The sequence below is a fragment of the Cygnus atratus genome, chromosome 11 (assembly GCF_013377495.2).
Source record: "Cygnus atratus isolate AKBS03 ecotype Queensland, Australia chromosome 11, CAtr_DNAZoo_HiC_assembly, whole genome shotgun sequence".
In the NCBI taxonomy this organism is placed as follows: Eukaryota; Metazoa; Chordata; class Aves; order Anseriformes; family Anatidae; genus Cygnus; species Cygnus atratus.
In genome coordinates, this window is record NC_066372.1 from 18968648 (window position 1) to 18983947 (window position 15300).

The 15300-nt window shown below is 54.2% G+C and overlaps 2 protein-coding genes across 3 annotated transcripts; one reads left to right on the top strand and one right to left on the bottom strand.

Annotated features, from left to right (window-relative positions):
• The first annotated feature begins 645 nt into the window (after positions 1-645).
• Positions 646-5975, top strand: RASL12 (RAS like family 12). Of its 2 annotated transcripts, none has more exons than XM_050712925.1 (6): positions 646-715; positions 1567-1683; positions 2370-2426; positions 3775-3848; positions 3917-4107; positions 4690-5975. In XM_050712925.1, exons 2-6 carry the CDS (start codon positions 1575-1577, stop codon positions 5072-5074), a joined length of 816 nt encoding a protein of 271 aa, XP_050568882.1. In that variant the 5' UTR covers positions 646-715; positions 1567-1574; the 3' UTR covers positions 5075-5975. The 2 variants fall into 2 exon arrangements, with proteins under 2 accessions (XP_050568882.1, XP_035410732.1); XM_035554839.2 differs by lacking the exon at positions 646-715 and adding an exon at positions 993-1375 and having other exon boundaries at positions 4690-5706.
• Positions 5552-13050, bottom strand: SLC51B (solute carrier family 51 subunit beta). The gene is made up of 6 exons (XM_035554840.2): positions 12977-13050; positions 9360-9460; positions 8492-8869; positions 8055-8198; positions 7326-7416; positions 5552-6561 (listed from the first exon to the last, which is right to left on the bottom strand). The coding sequence occupies exons 2-6, from the start codon at positions 9397-9399 to the stop codon at positions 6342-6344; spliced, it is 873 nt and encodes a 290-aa protein (XP_035410733.2). The 5' UTR covers positions 9400-9460; positions 12977-13050; the 3' UTR covers positions 5552-6341.
• Between the last annotated feature and the right edge of the window lie 2250 nt (positions 13051-15300).

A 15300-nucleotide genomic window follows, 5' to 3' on the forward strand; every position in this document is an offset into this window, starting at 1 on the left:
AGCAGCATGCCCTGCCCCAAGGCATTTTGTCCCTCCCTCCTTATCCCATCTGGCTCGGGTGTCCCAGCACAGGAGCAGTGGGGTGCTAGGAGGTGGCAGCACCATGGTCCAACTGGGTTCCCCCAAAAGCCCCCACACAGGCAGAGGACAAAGCTCCGCAGCACCCTGACAGCAGGCTGCTTTATGGCAGCCAGCACAAGAAGATCTTGAATGGCTTAAAAAAAATAAAATAACGTGGCTCTGATGCCTTGAAGCACACTCCACCTCTGTCCAAAGGCGATTTGGGGCAGGGGGGTTGTTGCCATCCCACCAGAATCGGTCCCTGGAGGGGCTCTGCTTCCCACGGGGGATTGACCCTGTCCGTCCGTCCGTCCCCCCCCGGGACAGCAGCAAGGCTAGCAGGGGCTTCCACAGTCACAAACTATTTTGGGAGGGTTTAAAAATATCCTCTGTGCGCTACCGGGCAATCATCCCAGCGGCGCAGTGCCCCGCACAGCCGCAGCAGCCCCGCGCCCCCCCGGGCGACCCCAGCACCCGGCCCCTGCACAACCCCCTGGGGGGCCGCATCCTGCCCGGGCGGTGCTGGGCGCTGAGCCCCATCCCGAATGGCTGCGATCGCCATGACAACGCTGACTTCAGCTCCCTCCTCCTCCTCCTCCTCCTCCTCGCCTTTGGAGCCTGTTGGGCTGATGGCTCGGCGCGGTCAACAACGGCGGTGAGTACTCCCCTTGGGATTGCGTTTTTTGGGTGGAAAAAGGGGATTTTTTTCCCCCGCTGAGCCTGCCAGCAGCAGGCGGTGCCTGTGCCTGAATGCATCTCGCACTGAAGGAGCGGGGAAAAGAGCCGGGAAGGACGGCGGCCACGCTGGCACCGCGCTCCCGTGCGCTGCGTCTGCCCGCAGGAGGTGCAATGAGTGTGCCGGCCTCAGCCTGGGTGCTGCAGGGCTCAGGGGGGAGCTGGGCTCTGCTTTGTGTTTGTGGGGTCCCAGCGAGGTGCTGGGGAAGGGGACGTGTAAGGGTGGCCACCAGGTGCTGAGCTGGGGGGTCCCCATGGAGGCGATGCCGGCGACGGTTCCCCCGCAAAGCGCCGCTGGGCACCAGCGGGCAGCCGGCTGCTGCCGGGGGTCTGCAGGGCTGCCCCCCCCGGGGCGTTGCACCAAGGGGACAGTCCTTGGGGCGGCTGGGGACGCGTGTCCAGCCCGGCCCCGGCGCGGCAGCTTGCCTTACAAGGAGTTTGGCTGGGGCCCGAGCGGTGGGAGCAGCGCTCGCCTCCGCCTGCCTCATTCATTGGGAGCGCGGGCGGCGCAGGGGCCGCTGCTCCCCCAGCCCCGCCGTGGCCTCCACGCACCCGGCGAGCTCCGGCCTCGGAGTCACAGGTGGGAGGCTGCCTTCCTCTCTTTCTCCATGGGCAGAGGGTGGAAAAGGGGGTCCCCGTCTTCGCTCTGGCCCCAGGGCTGCGGCTGGAGGCGAGCGCATCCCTTCGCCAGGTGGCAAGAGCGGCCGCATCCGTGCTGCCCGGCGGGGAGGTGGGTGAGGGTCCCCACGTCCCCCCTGCTCTCTCCCGCAGGACCCAGGATGTCCTCGATGTTCGGCAAGCCCCGGGCTGGAGCCGAGCGGCCGCCCCAGAGCCCCCTCGCCGAGTGCAACGTGGCCATCCTGGGGTGCCGAGGGGCCGGCAAGTCAGGTGAGAGCGGGCACCAACGCGCCCCCCGGGCTGCCCAACGCTGCCCTTGGCTTTTTGGCACCCTTGGGTGCCCGCCCAGCTTCAGCTCCCAGCACCCTGCTCTCCCGGCTCCTGCACCGTTGCGGCATCCCTGCCCCGATGTTGTGCACCAGCCCCGAGAATTTTTTATTTTATTTTTTTTTTCATGTTTGGGAGAGGAAAAAGTTTCTCTGCAATCTTCCCAGAGTGGGTCAGGGCCTTTTGGGTCAGGCCCACGGCCGTGGCTGGGTTTCTTTGCTTTGCATGCGATGCCTGTGGGTTTTTTTTAGGGTTATTTGTGGACGTTTAGGGTAGCAGCAGCATCTCTGCTTGTGCAGATTGGGGCCAGCAGGCGGGGGCTAAGCGGGTTCTGCTGGGGAAGACTGCGTGGGTCCTCAAGCATTGGTGCCCAGAAACCCTCCCCATGCCCCACTAGTGGTGTGAAAACCTCCCCAAAATGACCCAGAATGGCTTTATTATTTATTATCCACAAGGCTCTCCTGGAAAAGGCGGGCAGGATTTGGGGAGAAGAGGTGCATTTTGGCCGGGAAGAGCTTGGTGGCGGTTGGGAAGGAGGGGGTGACAGGTTGGGGACACCACGGGGGGTCACGGGGCGCTGCTTTGAGGGGTGACCACGCTGTCCTCACCCACCCCTTCCCCTCCTGCAGCTCTGACAGTGAAGTTTCTGACCAAGAGGTTCATCAGCGAGTATGATCCCAACTTGGGTAAGTGCTATCTCCGGGGTTCTCTCTCCCCACTGTTTTTTCCCCACGTGTCCCCGATGTGCTCCGGCAGAGCACCCTTCCCACGTTTCCCGCAAATATGGCATTTAAGGAAAAAAAAAAAAAAAAAAGACATGAAAAGCAAAAGAAGGGCTGGATTTGACCCAAACCAGCCTGTAAAAACAGCGGTGAAAGCAGTGCTCGCCCCGTAGGCACATCCCCCAGGGAACGTCGCCTGCTCGCATCTCTGTGCCAGAGGCAAAACCCCATTTTGGGAGGGTTCTGGGGGTACCCGTGCCTCCTGCTCGCTTTTTTGGGGTGTTTTGCAGGAGAAGGGGACCCGCTGGGAGTGTGGAGGAGCCAGCGTCCCCGGGGGCTGCGCTGTGCAGCGAGCGGGTCTGGGCATTTCTTTCCGCTCTGTTTGAGTAATTAATAACTATTTTCCTAGGCCTGACTCCAGTGCGCAGTGAAGAACTGTAAATGATTTATCAGGGACATTAGGGAGATATGGACCCCGTCCAGGAACCAGCTCCAGCCCCTAATAACTCTTAGGAAAGAAGGAAAAATCCTTTATTCAGATCTTGTTTGTGGTTTCGTGGCGGTTCTGCCGTCTTCCCACGGCAAAACCTTCCCGAAACGCATCCCCTAAGACCCAGCTGGGAGAGGGCAGCTTCCAGCTGGGGCACCGCACAGGAGCCCCCTTGTTTCTAAAGCCCTGCACCCTTTCCTAAAGAAAGGAGCTGCTGCTTTTGCCTGATTTATCAGAAGCCAGCTCCGTGGCAAGACCCCAGCAGGCTTTATCTTGCTGGGTCGCAGCGTTTAGATAAGGGCTGAGCCAGGGCGCAGCCACGATGGCCGTGCCGGGCTCCCTCCCGTCCCCATAGGAGCACACAGAGGGGACAGGGAGTGATCAGCCCACCACAGATTTTGGGGGGATTTCATGGAGGTGAACCCTGGAGGGACCTGAGGGCGTTAGGGAGGGTTTGGCCGCTGTGGTTCGGAGGGGTGGGGATGCTGCTGGGGTGAGGCTGGAGGGGGACCCAATTTCCAGCGAACTGGGGGCACAAGGTGCTGAGCTGTTTTGATCCTAAAGAGAAAAAAAAAATAAACAAAATAAAATCCTACCCTGCATTTTGCACGCAGTAGGAAAAAGCTGCCCCCTACCAGGCTTGCTGAGCGGCATCGCTGCTGCGCCCACCTCCGGCCACCCCAAATAACGCCCGTGTAGGAAGGAGCGAGGCGAGAGGACGCTCCTCACCAGGAGCTTTTTCCACTGCATCCCACCCAGCCAGGGCTTTGCTAGGTACTGGGGAACGTCCATCCTATCCTCATGGCCACCCTTCCCTTGCAGAGGACACCTACACCTCGGAGGAGCTGGTGGACCAGCAGCCCGTGCTGCTGAAGGTGATGGACACCGCCGACCAGGTGAGGGGCCGGGCAGCTCTCCTCGTGCCAACACGGGGCGGGTGCTCACCCGCTCCTCTCGCCCCCAGGACGGCCCCGGGAACTGCGAGCGCTACCTGCGCTGGGCCAACGCCTTCCTCGTGGTCTACAGCATCGACGACAGGGAGAGCTTCGAGGGCTGCCGCCGCTACCTCGACGTCCTCGCCCGGCACGCGCGGGGCTGCCAGCACGAGAGCCCCGTGCTCCTGCTGGGCAACAAGCTGGACATGGAGCAGTACAGGTACCCGCAAGCCCCTCTTTTCCTGCTGGGGAATTGCTCGCGGATCCCTGTGACTTGGGTGAAAAGCTCAGATTTCAGGGTTTGGGTTTTTTTTAGTGGTTATTTCCACCCGTGTTGGCATTTGTCGCATCCTCGTGCGTATCCGGGGCGGGCTCTGCTGGCGGCCCTGCCGCCCACGGGGGGATGCGCTTGCTTGGAGCCCACCCCTATTTTTGGTGGGATGTTTTTTCAGCTGTGTCATAAGGCAGCGTCAGCACGCCGGGAGGGTGAGGATCTCCAAATCCTTGCTGGCTGTTTGTGCTGCTGTGGGACAAGCTGAACTTGTGTCCCTCTGGTCCTCGACTCAAACATACTGATTCAGCCATCCCCAGAAGGTCCTGCTCTCGGGACCTGCTTTTTCCCTTTCTGTGGGGACGTGCTGGCCCTGCCATCACCCCCAGCCCCCTGCAACCTCGCTTGGCACACCTTTTTGTCCCCTGCTTGCCCCGAGACACAGACCCCTGTCCCCTTCCCGCACCATCACACCACCAGGACGAGCGCCCCGAGCGAGGCTGTGCCCATCGTCCCCCGTCCCCTCCGCAGGCAGGTGACCAAAGCCGAAGGGATGTCCCTGGCCAGCAAGTTCGGGTGCCTTTTCTACGAGGTGTCGGCGTGCCAGGACTTCGCGGCGGTGCAGCACGTCTTCCACGAGGCGGTGCGGGAGGTGCGGCGCGAGGCGGAGCGCAGCGTGCCCCTCCGGCCCCTCTTCATCGCCGAGGAGCGGCCCTGCCTGCACGTGGCCACCCCGGCCACCTTGGCCACCCGGCAAGGGCTGGCCAGCTGCACCCTCAACACCCTCTCCACCGTCAACTACAAGGAGATCCCCTCGGTGGCCCAGGCCAAGCTGGTCACCGTCAAGTCCTCGCGGGCTCAGAGCAAGAGGAAAGCGCCCACGCTCACCTTGCTGAAAGGCTTCAAGATATTTTAAGGCGCGTCCCTGCACAAGGGAGCAGCGAGAGATCCCCGTCCCCCGGCTCTGCGAGGGGCTGGGAGCATCAGGAGTGGGGACCTTGTCCCGGAGACACGTGCACAGCCCTGCCTGGGCGATGCAGCTGCGGATCTGGGCACCTCCCGGGGCCGAGAAGCATCGCTGGGAGGGCGAGGGCTGTCCCCAGGGGCAGCCAGCGGGCCTGGGCATCTGCAGATGGATGAGGCCACGCGCTGGATGGAGTCCATCAGGCAGAGATGGGGAGCCCAGGAAGGGTGAATGAATCCCCAGACATAGAGGAGCCCGTGTCGTTCACCTGACAGGTCCCCTCGCCGAGCAATAAGTAAGAGGAATTTCTTTTTTAATCTGAACGAGAAAGTGGCGGATAATGTTACAGCCGACCAAAGGTCTCAGGTGTCCTAAAATTGATTCCCATGCATTGAAATAAGTCATACCAAAATAGCTTCTTTTTTTTTTTAACCAACTTTTCTACGACAGTGTTCCTTTTCAAAGGCTTTGCAAGGAGAGATGCTTCACTGACCAGGACGCATTCCTAAAAGCTTCTGTTTAAAAGACTGATGTGATGTACTTCCCAAATGTCTTAAATTATTTCATGGCCTCTGTGTGTGCCCTGCGAAGGGTGTGAAGACAATCCTAACACAGAGCACCGTGTGCTGTGACCAGGCTCTACCTGTGCCCAAGCCAAGGGCTGTGTGTTTGAGCTCATCTGCTGTATCAGGACAAATGTCCTGCTTCTCCCTGGAGTTGCACGGATCTGCAGAGTGAAACACCCACATGTACATTTGTACATATATACATATGACCTTAGTGATATATAGAGAGAGATTCGATAGGGGATTTCGATCAACTTTGGAAAATATTTTAATAAAGATGACTTCTGAAAAGAGCAAACGCTCCTCTGCTTCAGTGTCAGTGTTTTCCTGAGGGTGCCTTCCCCAGCTGACCATGGCGAGAGCCCCCAGCCCCTCGCGCCTCGGCTCCCAGCCCAGCGGGCAGCATCTGGGCGAGGGGGCGATGCTCGCGGGAGGGAAGCCTGGAGGCACCTGAGAGCAGCGGGTAAAGAGCACCCAGACAGAGCTGAAACGGGGGAGGCACGGCTTTGAGAGTCCAGAGCCACTTCTGTTTCCTTTTTCTTTTTCTCCCCCCAGGCTAAACTGCATTGCTAAACTTCCCCATCTTCAATCAGTGTGAATCGAGACATTTTGATACGTTCCTTTGAGACTAAGTGGTTTGACTCCAGCCGCCATTACATGGCATCCTGTGAGCTCTCCTTGTACAGGGTGGTGATGGTCCCGTCCTTCCACTGAACCAGCACCTCTCCTGCCCTCTCCTCCTGCAGTGCCGGCTCCCGCATCTGCGGGCTGCCCGGGCTGTACTCCTGCACCGGTATCAGGGCCTGCTTGGCTTCCAGCTCAGCTTGCTGGGCAGCTTGCACCGCTTCTTTGTACATGTGGATCTTCCTTTTCCTGCAGGGAAGGCATAAAAAGGAGATAAGGAGAGAAGCAGCGAGCTCGGCCCACGTTTGGGGCACGTGCCTGCCCGAGGTGATGTTACATTCGTCTCTTTGCGTGCTTGGCCCCGGGAATGCGTTAGCTGCTTGCGGGAAACGCTGCCAGCCACGCTGTGTCATGTAAGTGGTCTGAAGTGTTTGAGTACGCACAGCCCCAGTGTTTACTCTTGGAGAACACAGCACACCACGCTGCTTAAAGCAAGGCAGTAACACCCAGCAAGCCGTCGTTAATACGAGAGCATGGCAGGGCAGACTTGCAACATCTCTTTTAGTCTTATTTCAGGATGAAAGCTCTGCCTGTGTGTTTTCTCACTCTAGAAGGCAGCGAGTTGCTCCTCAGCTGCAGGGCTGCTGTGCAGCAGGACGGCCCAGGGAAGCACTGTGGGATCAGAGATGGCTGGGGAGTCCTGCTCGAGTCCCTGTGTGCCCCTGTACTCATGGGAGGGCACCTCATGTACACACATTCAGTGGCATTTTCCTCCCAAAACCTCCCTTGGGCTGGCCAGTGCTTTTGCAGACGTTTTACTGGTGAGGATCCAGGGCACAGAGAAGTGAAGGTGCTTGATCTGAGTGACATACAAGAAGTGCAGGAAGGCAGGGAAGGTTTTACAGTGAAGCAGGGATCAAAGGAAGTTTGTCTTTGCTCTTCTCTCCATCCCTCAGTGCTTGTTCCTGCCCTGTCCTGAGTGCACCACCACACCCCAAATTTTCCTCACTCACCTGTTTCGTGTAATGTTAATGCCCAGGAGGAGAAGACCCAGAATCGTGACCACGAAGGAAAGCGCAAGGATGGAGTAATTCCACGTTGATGCTGGGGGAAGCACAGAGAGGCAGCGTTAGCATGCACAGAGCAGGGGTCTGCAGAGCTCAGCCAGGCATTTTCCATCTGCCTCACGTGGCTTTTCCAGCTTGCCTGAAAGCTGTGAGAGGCTGTGCCCGAGGGTGGGAGCAAGGTCGAGAGGTGCAGCACCCCACCACGAGCACTGCTGGAAAGGCCCCTCCTCTCTGCAGCCTTTCTCACCACTGCCACGCTCAGGAAGGCGGATTTTGCCCCAGAATATGGGATGTGCAGTGCAGATGGCAGCTGATGTTCTGTCCTTGGGTTTCGTGGCTTTGAAGTTGATCCTCAGGGCGCTGACCCACTCATATTGATCCGCTCCCTCCACCCTGCCAAAATCACTGGTGATCTCAGACCTTTGCTCTTCTGGCAGAACATGCCTGGAGAGAGGCTGAAGCCCTCTCTGGGAGAAGACCCTACCACAGCAAAGCGCCATGCCTGACTTCACACATGGCCTGCTTCTTTGGGAGGTGAGGCTGAGGGTTTATATACCTGGGGTAAATAACCTCCTTAGATAATTCCCTCAGGCACCTCCACTAGGCAGAAGGGTTCACAGCCAAGGACCATGTATTTCTATTTGGACTCAGCCCAGGAACATCAGCGGGACTTACAGTCTTCTGTGCGGAAGAACCACAGCAGATCCTTCAGCTTTTCTGGATCCATACCCCCCACGAGGGTAAAGTTGTATGCTGTGTGGTCGTACACCTGCGTGCTGGTAAGGGCTGCATGGAAGTAGCTGTCTTGCACTGCCTTGGCTGTGGAGGAAAAGAACAGAGAGATACAGTGGTCTTTCATGGCAATACTTCAGTTGAGAAACGGCCCCCAGTGCTGCCCACTACATTTCTCCAAGCAGGCAGAACCAAGCTCTGAGTGCACAGCCTCATTTCCAGTACTCAGAAAGCAGAGGGTGTCTCTGGCTGTGGTGTTTCTGCAGATCGCATTACAGTGGGCTTTCCCAGGGCTGGAAAGACCCCAGGATGCTGACTGTGCCCTCCCACGTTCCCTGGCAGTGCAGGTGCACCACCGGGACCCGGTGGGCAGCACTTACCTGCTTTCTCCTTGCAGACATTCCCCTCCGTGACACCTTGCCACCACTGAGCCTTGAGACCTCTCACGTTATCAAGACCAACTCCTTTCCTGCTCGCCACCAGGTAGCCCTGGCTGCTGCCCAGAGGAGAGAGCAATGAATTCGAGCAGTCCCAGCCCGTGTAAGCTGTGCTGTCACAGGGGCTTGTCTGCACTCTGCTGGCCTCCACCACAGAGAGGCAGCTCTGCGTGCCGTGATTTATCAAGGAATCACCCTGCCAAGACCAGTCCTGCAAATGTGATGCTGGGTTGCAGTCCTCCAGCAGCAAACTCTCATCCGATGTGCTGGCTTGTAAACACAGCTTGATTTTAGCATTCTTCATCAGAAAAGCTTCCGTGTCTGCAAAGAAACCAGAACATGAGTGTGGCCACCATGTCACAACATGAGTGTGTCACCTCCGTGACAATCAGGTGTCTTCCCTGGCGTCAAAGAGGTTGCAACTGCTGTGAGCAAAGGCTTAGGGTGCAACTTTCCCCTTGGTTGAGTCAGGCTGCTGCCAGTGTATATGGAGAAGAGGTCTGTGTCTTGGAGAGGAAAATACCCTATTTACAGACAGTTGAGGTCCATGTATGCATGCCTTTGCCATAATGCTACCTGTACACGTGCACACTCAAAGAGGTGTTTGTCCTCAGCCAGTGAGGCATTCATAAGGTCATGTAACAGCGCTGGAAACTCTCACTTGTGTGCCTCCAGCTCCTGTGAGCCTGCCCTGAACGCAACGTTGTGTTGCGGCCCCTGCTGAGCCCAGAGTGGGTAAGAATCTGTGACGAGGCTCAGCCTTGGCATGTGTAGCTTCCTTCACCCACACTGCCGTCCTCTAAGCCTTTACCTTGCAGCAGGAAAAATGGGATTAGCCAGAGTATCTTCATATTTGTATGTGCAGCTCGGATGGATCACGACTTCACCAGTGTTCGTTCAGTGTGCGGATGCCTGGGAAAGAGAGAGGTGAGAGGTGAGGGATAACCTCACAGTACCTTCTGGTAGCTCCCACTGTGCAGTGCCATGGGTTTTATCAGTGGGAGCCCTGAAATTATCATGCAGCAGGAGTGGAGAAAGCAGGCCAGCATGTTTCTTTTCTGGTGCCTACAGAAGATGAGACGAAAGTACAGATAGAAGTGATGATCTTCTAAACAACCCTGTGCTCATGCTGATACCCCTCCCTGCTCCAGCTTTGTATTCAGAGAGGGGACCTGATGTACCTGTGCAGCTGTGCCATCTCTTTTCTTCTGCAGACACGAGTTTGAGCTGCCAGGATGGCGTGTAGACACAGCCAGTGGCTCTGGGAGCCACTTGGGTCTGGCACAGGGTGGGTCTGGCACAAGGCCTGGGGTGGGACCCCTCGCCTGGGTGACCCTGTACAGGTGGGAGCTTGGCTGCTAGAGCCAGCCCCTCCCCAAATAACCTGGCTTCTTCCTCACTCCTCTGCCATGATCCCAGAGAATACCTATTTTGTGGGCAGTGGTGATCTGCTGACAGCCCAGGGATGGCAGAGTAAGGGTGTGGAGACGAGGAAGCAGAGGGCTCAGCTCCAAGAGGAGGAATAGCCAGCTTGCCGTTGAGGCAAAGGTATCTCCCATCCCTCAGGGAAGCAGAAAGCTCCTCCTTGACCTTTAGTCCCTCATTTGTCAATGGCATCAGTCCAAGTTTTATAGCTGCTTGTCCAACTCAATTCCTCAGCCTCCTTTGGAAGGACCTGATCAGAGCAGAGGGCTTTCCAGTCCCCCTGGCCCTGTCCCCCCAGCCTGGCTGTGTCTGCACTGCCCTCCCAGTGCGTGACGCAGGCAAGGCCAAGTGAGCTCGGGCAGTTATGTCCACATCGCCCCTAAAAGAACAGCTTGAGCGTAGGCGTTTTGACACCTGAACCCCAATATGTGGCCACCCAGCTGGTGGTCCCCGAGCTGAGCAACTTGTGGGTGGAAAAGGCTTGAGCACAGGCTCACAGCAGGGGCTAGCACTGACGTGGATGTTGCCTGGAGGACTAATGACTGCCAAGGGAAGGAATGAGGTCAGGGACAAGGAAAACTGCCTACTGCAAGTTACCTCGAGACCGTAAGGTTGGACCTACCCAGCCCACTGCTCAGCCACGAGAGAGCGGAGCTGCTGTCACTGCTCGCTGGCCTCACCTGAACTGTCACCCGCTCATAGGTGAACGACACGCTGGCCCCACAGGCGATTAATTATTATATGAAGACCAAGACTTTTCTGACTGCCTGATACTCACAACTTTCATTCGCACTCGTAGCATGGCCCGGCACTGTCTAAAACTGCTCCCTGGAAATCGCTCATGAGCATGTTCCACGGCGCCAGGCGTGTCAATAACACTCCTGCTGACTCCTCAGGCAAGCGTTTGTCCTATCGGTTACAGACCTAATGATTGCTACTATTTCCACCCCCCCATTCTCAATGTCTTCACAATTCAAAGTTCACGTTTTATAGCCAACCAGGCATGCAGGCTTGCTCCCTCCTGCCAGAAAGCTGCCTGTTAGCGATGCTTTTAGGACAGGGCTCTGAAATATCTCACGCGTCCCCTTTGATTCCATATTTCAGAGAATACGAATAGAGCTGCTCCCCGCAGTTAGGTATGCCAATTACCTTGCAGTCCAGGTAAGCTTTAGCTATTCACATGGATCACTCCACAGAAAGGAAGAAATAAAGTGCTGGTGCCAATGAAACCAACTTACAAGTCTGCTACACCCTAATAAGAAGTGCCACTTGAATGTGTTAAGTCTTGCTGTGCAAGACTTCTGTCTAATCATTTGCTCGAGCAAGAGCATTTGACATGCAGGTTGCTCATTTTCTCCTGAGGTGTTTCATAACCTGCAGGCTACCTCCCAGTATCTGCACTGCCGCTGTCATGCACAGCAGGGACACAGGAGAAGACTGCTAAAAGCAGCCTCTCGGGAAGAATACAGTGGCAGAATGGATATTCATCTCGTATTAACAGGAAATATAGGTGAAAGCCTTTAAAGGAATCCTGTTTTTGTAAGGATCTTTGACAGCCACGTTGAACTGACCGAACTACTTTGGAAGTTTCACTCACCAAAGCTACAAAACAAAGTGCTCCCAGGTCGGTGTGCCTACCCCAGCGGAGAGCTCGCTCCGGTCCTCCACGTGTGGCTGACCCAGGTTCTCCAGCAGGGACCAGGTAACAGTGAGCCCCACAACAAGGCTGGGCACACTCTGGGGAGTTTGGATCTTTTAAAGTCATCTCCTCCTGCCTTCCCTGAAGAGCTGCTCTGCTCTGCTTCCCATATCCCAGCTTGGGTGAGCACTGCTCCAGCACACAAGGTAAGAGAGCCCGGGGGATGCCTTATCCACTGTTCCCCTGCAGTCTCTCTGGCCTCTGTTGGATGGGGCAAACCCGTAAATCCAGGCCTTAGACATCTCTAAGCTATGGGATTTGGTCCCTCAGCCCTGTGAAGACAGAGGGTGCTTCCCAGCTTGGGTACAGCATGGGGAAGTCAAAGAAGAGAAAGTTCATGCGTTTTAGGCATGTTTGGAAGGAGGTGGAAGGAACAAACAGGCTGGTAGCTCTCAAGGAAATATTTTGCCTGTGCTATTTTGAGTTTTTATTTATGCCTGAACAATGTCATTTTTTATTTATTTTTTTTCATTTTTCAAATGGGATGTTCACATGAAAGCCACAGCTGTATGCTGCGTGTATGTCATAAACAAAGAGTCACTCACCACTGCCATCCCAAATCCTCTGGTTCAAAACCAGGACCTGTGGAATTTGGTGGCATCCTACGATACTTCAAGAAAATACAGAAAAATGGCAAGTGACTGCTTCTTACTATTAAGATGGAAAAAAAAAATCTGAAAAGATGATCAAGCACAGCCTCTGGTAGGATGACAATGTCCTGCTGGTCCTCCTACTCAGTCCTCATTACACAGTATGCTTACGGTGTCCCAGTCTTTGTAAATTTGTGTCCTCTTGCCCTCCAGACTGTCTCTCTGATGGTTATCTTAACCGACTGTGTTAGAATGTGACAGTTATTCCAAATACACTATGCAAGTGGGATGCTCTGTCTTTGGGATTCATACAGGACATACAGTGTCACCCCATGGAGACACAAATGGATGGGTTTGTATATATAAAGGCACATTGAGGACTGAGTTCACTTAAAGAACACAATAAAAATGCTTAGTATTTAAAATTTTGAAACAAGAAGGCAGACTGTAGCACTTTTCAACCTTTGTAAAGCATAAAGTTAAAAAGCAAATCTAAGTTATATTAGATATTTTCCAGGCTGTTTATATGCAGGAGTTATCCCAGCCTGCTTCTCCCTTCCCATTCATTCTCTTCTTAAATATGTCATGCAGCCTTTACTTAAAATTTTGAGGATCTGAGTTTCCTAACCAAAAGAAATGAATACATTAACAATAGCTATAAATTAACCCACCAGCTAGCGCACCAGGAATGTCAGTTAATCTCAGCTAACTCACCAGAAACACGCAGTTCCCAGAAGAGAGGCAGCTACATTTCTTCTGTAAGCCCTGCCGTCTGAAGACGTCTGCCCTAAGCACCCGTCAGCGCCTTCCTACGGTGATAAGGTTGCCCGTCCTCCTCCTCTCGGAGTGCTACGGGCTGTGATTCATTCTGCTCCTGAGTCATGTGTGAAGGCTAGTCCAACAGGTGAGGTTTGCTCCGGTCCCTGAAAAAACACACCTCTTTAGTGGGTCCATTTACAGCACGGGGTGAATGACCTTTTCCCAAAGAATGAACCGTAGGAAACTTCCAGTTTATTTGCTCAAGCTATTGGCATTATCAGTATTAAAAGAGCACGCCGAGTAAAATGACACTGTAATAAGTTACCCCAGGGGTTAAAATAAGGGATACTGTTCATTCTGCCTGGCTCCGTCCTCATTGCATACAGGAAATGTGTTCCTGATAAGCAGGCATTCGCCTTTTTTTTAAAAAAACAAACGAATGGTCATTCTAAGGAGCTCAGAGCATCTTAAAGAGTGCCTGGTTTTGCAGACAAACGTAAAGCACCCATCAGAGATTGTGCCATCTGTGTTAAAGGTAATGGGCATCTGAGTTGGCCAAGTTAACAGAGTGCCAAGAGGCTTTGCAGCCCGAGAAGGCTGGTGTGGTCTTTCTGTGCCAGACACATTTGGGGAAGAGGATTCATTTTCTATACAGCCTCAGTGCACTACCTGATCCATGGATATCCAAGCTGGATCCCTCTCAGTGATGGGCTTTGTGCATGCAGCTAGCACTGGTTAGCTTCAGCTTAGTGGGAGACGGGCACAGTCTCCATATGTTCATCCTGTTCTTGGTGTTTTCCAGCTTGAAATAAAGTGTCTTTGGCATTGCAGCCCTGTTCCAGAACGATTAATCTTTTGAATCCCACTCTGCATCCGACTCAGAGCTTCCCCTGGCTGTCCCTGTACAACATCACCCAGCAGACAGAAGAGTTTTGCTGGTCAGTGTCAGCCTGGCAGGGCTCGGGTCAGAGCTCGCACTCGGAGACACATCCTCTGGGATGGGGATCCACCACGCTGTAAATCGTGCTCTCTTCCCTCCTCATTTCAACGTGGGTCATTTAAAAATACAGCTGGCCAGCGTAGTGCAGTCTCCGAGGAGAAGGATGGAGAAGCTAACCATGGCAAATGAGGGGCTGGACCAGGACAGGACTGCAAAGCCCCAGCAGGTCCCTTTTCATCTGAGGTTCCTACATAGCTTGACTTATGTATCTATATTAAAAAATAATAATTTAGAGCTGTTTGGAAGCTGTTTGCGATGGTGTTAGGCATTTCCCTAACCTGAAGCCTCTGAAACCATGGGCAGAAACCTGATCAGCAGAGACAGAGTGCCTGCAGCCCCTGGGAAGTCAGGGGCAGCTTCAGCAGCTCTGCAGCAGCAGTCTGGGCACTGTCCTGCCTCTGTGCTGTTCGCAGAAGAAGTGTCTGACAGTTGCTCTCGCACAAGAGACCCCTGATGCCCTACTGCACCACTTCCAAATCCCACAGCCCTGGTCACGGGATGGGCTGCCTGCGCTCAGCTGCCCCTCTTCCCCTGGGGGGGAGGCATGTGACAGTAAAAAGGATCAGTGCACCAGGAAGCAGTTCCTTTTTCACCCCCTGTACCCACAAAATACTGGGAGGATGCAGGTACGTGGCCAAGATGCCTTTAGGACTCAGCACAATATACATGGAAATAAAAACATTTTCCCACTGGTTACAGTGGGTGCTTGATCCCAGTAATCCTCTCCTTCTCCAGAGGACAGTGAAGGCGCTCAGAAGCAATCTTTTCAGCAACCACTGTGAGTGTTTTATTTCAAGCTTCCCTTGACAACACTGGCATTCTTTAATGAGAGATATCTCTTTACTTCTTGGAGACACTTTCAGTGTCTTTGGCTAGGAAGCAAAGTGTAGATAGGACGTTGATTTGTGTTCTGCTTCCTCCTAAGATTTGTCTTCACTACTCATAGGAAGAACTCCTTTGACCTTGACATTTTAATTTTGCTTATCTTTTTTGATCCCTTCTGTGTCTTTGACCCGAAATGCCTGGTTACAGAATAACTAAACATTCAGAGTATTTTTTTTTCCATGTACAAAAGCAGAGTTCAAATCAAAGCTGCTTTTCTTTTCTTTCTTTTTCTTTTTTTCTTTCTTTTTTTTTTTTTTGAAACAATTTGTTGCTTTCATTCTGCTGTAAAAAAATGCATCCAGACAAATCTTTAGTTAAATGTCATGTACACTGTGGACAAGGCATAGAACAACAATAGAAGATTTGAATTATACAGTTGCATCAGAGCTGAGGA

Bases quoted from the DNA above. Each gene is read 5' to 3' on its own strand.
- RASL12 (XM_050712925.1), top strand. From the start codon at position 1,575: ATGTCCTCGATGTTCGGCAAGCCCCGGGCTGGAGCCGAGCGGCCGCCC. The intron at 2,427-3,774 runs GTAAGTGCTATC...CTTCCCTTGCAG, and splicing joins CGAGTATGATCCCAACTTGG to AGGACACCTACACCTCGGAG. The intron at 3,849-3,916 runs GTGAGGGGCCGG...TCTCGCCCCCAG, and splicing joins TGATGGACACCGCCGACCAG to GACGGCCCCGGGAACTGCGA.
- SLC51B (XM_035554840.2), bottom strand. From the start codon at position 9,399: ATGAAGATACTCTGGCTAATCCCATTTTTCCTGCTGCAAG. The intron at 8,199-8,491 runs GTAAGTGCTGCC...TTTCCTCCACAG, and splicing joins TGTCTGCAAGGAGAAAGCAG to CCAAGGCAGTGCAAGACAGC. The intron at 6,562-7,325 runs GTGAGTGAGGAA...CCTTCCCTGCAG, and splicing joins ATTAACATTACACGAAACAG to GAAAAGGAAGATCCACATGT.